General features: G+C 40.3%; 1 protein-coding gene across 1 annotated transcript; it reads left to right on the top strand.

Annotated features, from left to right (window-relative positions):
• The first annotated feature begins 7,227 nt into the window (after positions 1-7,227).
• LOC143557612 (uncharacterized) lies at positions 7,228-7,746 on the top strand. The gene has a single exon (XM_077046649.1). The coding sequence runs from the start codon at positions 7,228-7,230 to the stop codon at positions 7,744-7,746; it is 519 nt and encodes a 172-aa protein (XP_076902764.1).

Genomic DNA, 7,746 nt, shown 5'->3' with positions numbered 1-7,746 from the left:
TCCTCTCTTGGTGACCATGTATCCAAGGAACTTTCCTGCTTTAACACCAAAATGACACTTGACTGGGTTAAGCTTCATGTTATACTCATCCAGGATGTCAAATGCTACTTCCAAGTCTTTGAGATGATCCTCAGCCTTCCTTGATTTTACCACCATGTCGTCTATGTAGACTTCCATCGTGTCCCCCATTTGGTCTTTGAACATCATGTTGACTAGCCTCTGGTATGTTGCACCTGCATTTTTTATTCCAAAAGGCATTGCAGTATAACAGTATATACCTATGGGAGTCATGAAGGCTGTATCTTCCTAATCCGAAGGCTCCATTTGAATTTGTTGAAATCCTGAGGATGCATCCATGAATGTTAGCAGTTCGTGGCTAGCATTTGCATCCACTATTGAGTTAATGTGTGGGAGTGGAAATGGGTCTTTTGGACAGGCCTTGTTCAGGTCTGTGAAGTTCACACACACTCTCTACTTTCCATTCTTTTTTCTGGACTACATCTAGATTGGCCAACCATCTAGGATATTGGACCTCTCTTATCATCTTAGTCTTGAGCCGCTTCTATACTTCTTCTTGTATGATAATGTTTCTCAGGAGCAAACTTCCTTCCCTTTTGACGTATTGGCCTGAAAGATTTATCTATACCAAGTTTATGAGTAATTATGGATTAGAGATACCTGTCATATCTTCATGTTTCCAGGCGAAGGTAGAAGCTCTTTTCTTTAAGAAGGATACCAATCCTTATTCGATATCCTCAGACATACCCGATCCTATCAAGACTTTGATCTCGGTATCCTGAGGATCTAAGAATACTTCCTTCACATCCTGGTCCCTGGCTTGCAGAACCTCCCCTGGTTGTTTATGTAACTGCTATGCTTGAGTAGGCTTTGTAGTCCACTTCATTGATGAAGCATAACATTCCTTGGCATCTTGCTGATCGCTTTCAATCTTGATGACACCCCATGGGCTTGGAAGTTTCACATATTGATTATATGTTGAGGGTACTTCCTTCATGCTGTGGATCCAAGGCCTGCCTAATATCACAATACAACAAGACAATGAGTCAATAACACAAAATTTTAGTAGGGAATTAGTTCCCTCAATATATATCGGAAGTTTGATTTCTCCCAACGCACGTATCCTTGGTCTTGCCAATGAATCCTACAAGGACTGAGAATTTTTGGATAATCTCAGTTTCAGGAATATCCATTTTCTTTAATGCATCCAGTTGTATGAAGTTCACAGAGCTGCCTCCATCAACAAGTATCCTGCGCACAAAACAGTTAGCTATACAAAGTAATTACCAAACCATCGTGGTTGGGATCCACAAGATCACAGCGATCCTCCTCATCGAAGGATATGATTCTTTGAGTTGTCAACGTGGAAGTACATAGGTGTCTTTCTCCATTGTCCATCTTTGTTTCTTTAGAAAATTTCTTTGCTACTGAATATGAGGTTCCACAGATGTCAGATCCTCCCGAGATAAAGGATACAACCTTAGCTCCGGGTGGTGGAGAAGGTGCCCTCTCAGGTATCTTGACAGGATCCTGAATCTTGTTCTTGTTTCTTCCAAACAGTTCCTTCAGGTATCCTTTGTTGAGAAGGTACTATTTCCTTCCGAAGAGCTATACAATCGTTAGTGCGATGGCCAAAGTCTTCATGGAATGCACACCACTTGGACTTATCTTTGCTGGATCCGAGCTTTTCATTTTTCTTGGGCCATCTAGCCTTGTCACCTAGATCCTACATGGCGCATATAACACCACTGATGTCAATGTTAAAACAATATTCGGATATTTTAGGATATTCTTCATCATCTTCGTCTTCTTCCACTACATTTATCCTGAGATTATCCTGCTTGGAATAAGGCTTGGGCCTAGAGAACTTCTGTGGAGAGTCTGACTTTCTATTGGTAGACTCATATTTTGGGATAATCAGTTTTCCATGAGCCTTCTTGTCATCCTCTAGTCGAATGTATCTTAAGGCCCTGTTTCTAACTTCATGAAGATTCCTGCATGGAGTCATGACGAGATCATCATAGAAAGGAGAATCATTTCTTAATCCCATCTTGAAGGCTTCTACAGCAGCTGCCATGTCAAGGTTGGGGATTTCCAAAGCTTCCCTACTAAATCTAGTTATGTAATCCCGTAGGGATTCATTATTATGTTGAACAATTCTATATAAATCACCTTTCATTTTCTCAAAAGTTCTACTACAAGAAAATTGATTATTGAATAAGTTAATCAAATGAGCAAATGAAGTAATAGTATTAGAAGGAATACTCAGTAACCATTTGAGAGCCGATCCCGTCAGTGTTGAACCGAATCCCTTGCATAGACAGGCTTCTTTGATATCAATGGGGATGGGATTGATCTCCATCCTTTCTCTATACTGAGCTACGTGTTCCTCAGGATCCGTAGTGCCATCGTATAGCTTCATGCTAGGAGTTTGGAACTTCTTGGGGATCTCTACGTCGCTTATAGGCCATGTGAACCTGGATAACCTGTGGCTACCTGTTGGAACTTCAGATATGGGATGTATTATCCCGGGAATATTTGAAATCATATCCTTCATTTTTTGTAATTCTCTTGCTATCTCGGGGGATATCCCCTTATCCTGCATAAATCCACGCTTAGCATATAAATTTGTATTAGATATATTGTTACCGAGATCATGGTTAGGCCTTTGGTATCCTGAGCCTTGATGAATAGTATCTCCGTTGAAGGTATCCTTAGGATAAGGTGATGCATGCATAGGGATATCATCCCCGATGTGTACTTCGGAGGACTCCATGGGAGATCCTGATGAGAATATCCTGGCTGGCATGGTTGAACGAGGGGCATGTTGATGGAATCTGGCCTCGTAGGTCTGGATAACTTCGAGGATACCGGTGGGTAGGTTCCCCAGTATCCTGATTGCTGCAGAGATGGAGTCCTTGTTAATTGTGCCCCCAAGGATATAGATGATCCTGGAGAACCAAAATCAATGACCCTAGGCATGATTGGAGTGGCCTCCTGCCCTGGTTTCTTTTTAATCCCTTCAATCTCCTTAAATAGCCTTGAGTTGGTCTTCTCTTGCTGCTCCATGTGAGTTTTGACCTGTTTCATCAAAACAAAAATGTCACTGTTAGAGATTACCGGATCTACCCGTGAAGAGGATCCCACGAATGGTGGAAGTTCTCCTCTGGGCTAAGTGTTTTTCTTCGGCACTGATGGAGGTCCTGGGTTGACACTTAAAGCAGCAGTGACCACCACAGCAAAGACAGAACTAGCTTTTGGTTGTGATGCCATAGTGAAAGATGATGATGACGGCTGATGAAATAAATGGAGTTGAAGGATTATAGCACCGTTAGCCCCATGGTGGGCGCCAAATTGTTTTGGTTAAAAATTGACAAAGGTAATTTCGTAACCAAATTAGTTAATGGGACTTGGTGCTTGCTTGAAATGAATGTGAAACTTGCTAGAACACAGAGATTTGTCGCAAGAAAAAAACTCGTTATCCTGAGGATAACGAGAAAAAAACCCCGGGCGGTGAAAACTATCACCACCGATTTATTAATAACAGAAAGTGGTTTCAAGTGGTGGAGCTAATCCGATCGTGATTACAATGAGAACGAGTACTAGTAAGTCTTGAGTGCTAAGTGTGTGTGTTATGATCCGAGTTCAGCTATATTTATAACAAGATAAAGCTAACAAACTTTTCTATAATTTAGGAAACTATGGACCAAATCCAATTAGCCGTTAACCCCCTTAATATGCACATTTCCTTTTCAGCCACATTCTAATAACAGCAAGTCCGGATCTTTTGGCAATCATGGCGGCCTCTCTTGACCAAGTAAACAAGGAAAGGCTGCGAACACATTGTTAGTCATATAACATATTTAGGATACCTGTTACCATGGAGGATACCGTATCCTGGAGTTATCCTGAACATAATACTTGCTAAGGATGCCGAAAATCCTAGCCCTAACAGTAACTAATGAAAAACCCATCGACATTTTGGAAAAGGATGTGGAGGTTAAAACCCCACCCTTTCCCGAAGCTTTGGTGGACCGGGTAAAAAGGTCACAAACTAATAAAAGGGGCCCCAACAAGATGAAATGTGGGAGGTTTTCAAACAAGTTAAAATTAACTTTCCTTTGATTGTTGCAATAAAACAAGTTCCGTCATATGCCAAATACTTAAAAGATTTGTGTACCAAGAAACGGCATCATAAGTTACCTAAGAAATTTGATGTGAATGTCAATGTGAGTGCAGTTTTGTCGGGTGCACTTCCACCCAAACTTGAAGATCCGGGAGCACCCTTAATTTCAATTCAAGTTGGTGATTTCAAAATTGAAAGGGCGCTCTTTATCTCGGTGCGAGCATAAGTATTCTCCCGGGAAGTTTATATGATCAATACGATTTTGGCCCGTTACAAAAGGTTGATACAACAGTCGTATTGGCTGATTTAACATTAAAACTTCCAAGGGGAATCTTAACCGATGTTATAGTAAAGGTGGAAGACTTTAATTTTCTTGTTGATTTTTTGGTACTTGATTATGTTTCTAGTATCCAGGGAAAACAACCAAATGTCATCTTGGGAAGACCATTTTTGGCAACATCCCATGCCCACATAGATTGTGCACATGGAATGGTGGATATGACATTCGATAACCATAACCCTTCGTTTAAATATGTTTTCTAACAATACTAATTCTCTTTTTAATGATGAGTTCTTCATGGCCGATATGATTGACGGGTGTATCGCGGAGAGTACTTTTGTTTTTGACAAGTTTGAACAGGAGTTGCAGGAGAGCTTAAGTGATGAAGAAAAGAAGGTTGAGGTCATGGCAATCAAAGAGGGTAGACCACCATGGACCCATCAAGTAGAGAACTTACCCGACAGCATTGACACAAAACTGAAGCCATCATTGGAAGAACCGCCGGAGTTGAAAGAATTACCAAAGCATCTTAAGTATGCTTTTATGGGTGATAATGATACTCTACCAGTCATAATTGCATCAAATTTGACTAAGGACCAAGAGAGTAAGTTGATGGAAGTTTTGGTCACTCACAAGGCGGAAATTGTTTGGACAATTGCTAATTTGAAAGGTATTAGTCCCTCAATCGTCATGCACAAAATCATCACGGACCCAAATGTTACACCATCTCATGATGCGCAAAGGAGGTTGAATCCTAACATGAGGGAAGTTTTCAAGAAGGAACTATTGAAGTGGTTGGACGCGGGTATCATTCACCCGATTTCGGATAGTACATGGGTAAGTCCAACACAAACCGTGCCCAAAAAGGCGGGTATTCAAGTCGTTAAAAACGACTCAGATGAGGAGGTAGCCACCCGGCCGGTAACCGGGTGGAGAATTTGTATTGATTATAGAAAACTTAATGCCGCTACTTCAAAGGACCATTTCCCTTTACCATTTATTGATCAAATTGTGGAAAAGCTCTCAGGTCAGGAATTTTATTGTTTTCTTGATGGCTATTCAGGTTATAATCAGATTGCTATTCATCCCGAAGATCAACAAAAGACCGCATTTACGTTTCCTTATGGTACTTTCTCATTTAGGCGAATGCCCTTTGGATTATGTAATGCCCCCGCCACCTTTTAAAGGTGTATGATGAGTATCTTTTCGGATATGGTGGGGGAGTCTTTGGAAATCTTCATGGATGATTTCTCTATTTTTGGTTCATCTTTTGCTTTGTGTCTAATTCAATTGGAAAAAGTGTTAAAAAGGTGTGTCAAGACAAGTTTGGTATTGAGTTGGGGAAAGAGTCATTTCATGGTCCAAGAAGGGATGGTGTTGGGCCATGTGATTTCAAGTCGTGGGATTGAGAAAGATCATGCAAAAGTGCAAGTTATATCCACCTTACCTCATCCCACGAATGTTAAGGGCATTAGATCATTCTTAGGTCATGCGGGGTTTTATAAGAGGTTAGTAAAGGGTTTAGTTCAATAACAAAACCTTTATGTAATTTACTATTAAAAGATGCGCCTTTTGTTTTTAATGAAGAATGTATTGAAGCTTTTAACATTTTGAAACAAAAATTGGTTGAAGCCCCAATTTTGCAATCACCCGATTGGTCTTTACCATTTGAAATCATGTGCGATGCGAGTGATTATGCAATTGGGGCTGTTTTGGGTCAAAGGGTTAATAAGAAACCCATGGCAATATATTATGCAAGTAAAACTCTTTCTGATGCACAACTTAATTACACAACAACAGAAAAAGAATTACTTGCGGTAGTATATGCTTTTGATAAATTTCGTTCTTACATTTGGGGTAGCAGAGTCATTATATATTTTGACCACAGTGCTCTCAGGTACCTCATGGAGAAAAAGGAAGCAAAGTCACGGTTGATTAGGTGGATCTTGTTGTTACAAGAATTTGATGCTGAAATCCGAGACAAGAAACGGAGTGAAAATGTGGTGGCCGATCATTTGTCAAGAATTGGAGTAGGAGAGGACGAGACAAGCAAACAAATTAATGAATCCTTCCCAGATGAAAATATTTTGTCAATGTCTACATTACCTTGGTTTGCTAACATTGTGAATTATTTGGCCACAGGTGTTACACCCGAACATTGGAGCAAAAAGAAGAAGAAGAGATCCCAAGTGTCTTAGCGCATGTGCATTCACATGCATGTGGTGGTCATTTTAGTGGCCAGAAAACAGGACAAAAAATTCTTTCATGTGGTCTTTTCTGGACAACATTATTTAAAGATGCTTTTGAGTTTGCAAAGCATTGTGTCAAATGACAACAATTAGGGAGTGTGTCAAAAAGGAATGAGATGCCCATGAATCCTATTTTAGTTGTAGACATCTTTGATGTTTGGGGAATCGATTTCATGGGACCATTCCCAAATTCATTTGGTAATTTATATATCTTAGTGGCGGTTGACTATGTGTCAAAATAGGTTGAGGCAATAGCCACTAGGACAAACAATCATGCTGTGGTGTGTAATTTTGTCCAAACAAACATTTTTTCAAGGTTCGGGCTCCCTCGGGTCATCATTAGTGATAGGGGATCCCATTTCAAAAATTTTAAATTTGGAAAATTGCTTAAACGGTATGGTGTTGACCATCGAATTGCAACTCCCTACCACCCTCAAACAAGTTGACAAGTGGAGGTATCCAATAGGCAAATTAAAGAAATCTTGCAAAAAACTGTACGGGCAGACCAAAAGGATTGGTCCACTAAGTTGACCGATGCTTTATGGGCTTCTCGTATGGCTTACAAAACACCTATTGGTACTACCCCTTATCGGTTGGTATATGGAAAAGGTTATCATTTACCGGTTGAGTTAGCTCACCGTGCATTATGGGCTATTAAAGAAGTTAACATGAGTTATGATGATGCAGGTCATGAAAGAAAATTAAATTTGTGTGAGCTAGAAGAATTGAGAAATGAGGCATATGATTGTGCTTCCACGTACAAAGACAAGATGAAGAAAGTGCATGATGCCAAGATCCGAAAGAAGACGTTTGAAGTAGGACAAAAAGTTTGGCTTTATAACTCGAGGTTGAAGTTCTTTCCGGGAAAGTTAAAAAGTAAATGGATGGGCCCGTTTATCATCACGCGTGTTGGGAATTACGGTGATATCGAGAGCGAAAATTTGAAGGACCACAATAAGCAAGTCGTGAATGGTCATCGCTTAAAACCGTATCTTGACGCAAGCGACATTAACGGAACGGAAAAGGAATTGGTGAGCTTTCTTGAAGTTTCATTGGTTTATGAAATGGGTTAA

This window comes from Bidens hawaiensis, unplaced genomic scaffold, assembly GCF_021521415.1.
Source record: "Bidens hawaiensis isolate Kalapana, Puna unplaced genomic scaffold, B.hawaiensis_p1.1 tig00019072_1, whole genome shotgun sequence".
NCBI classification, from domain to species: Eukaryota; Viridiplantae; Streptophyta; class Magnoliopsida; order Asterales; family Asteraceae; genus Bidens; species Bidens hawaiensis.
The sequence above is the reverse complement of the archived record's forward strand: the minus strand, read 5'-3'. Positions and strand labels throughout refer to the sequence as shown.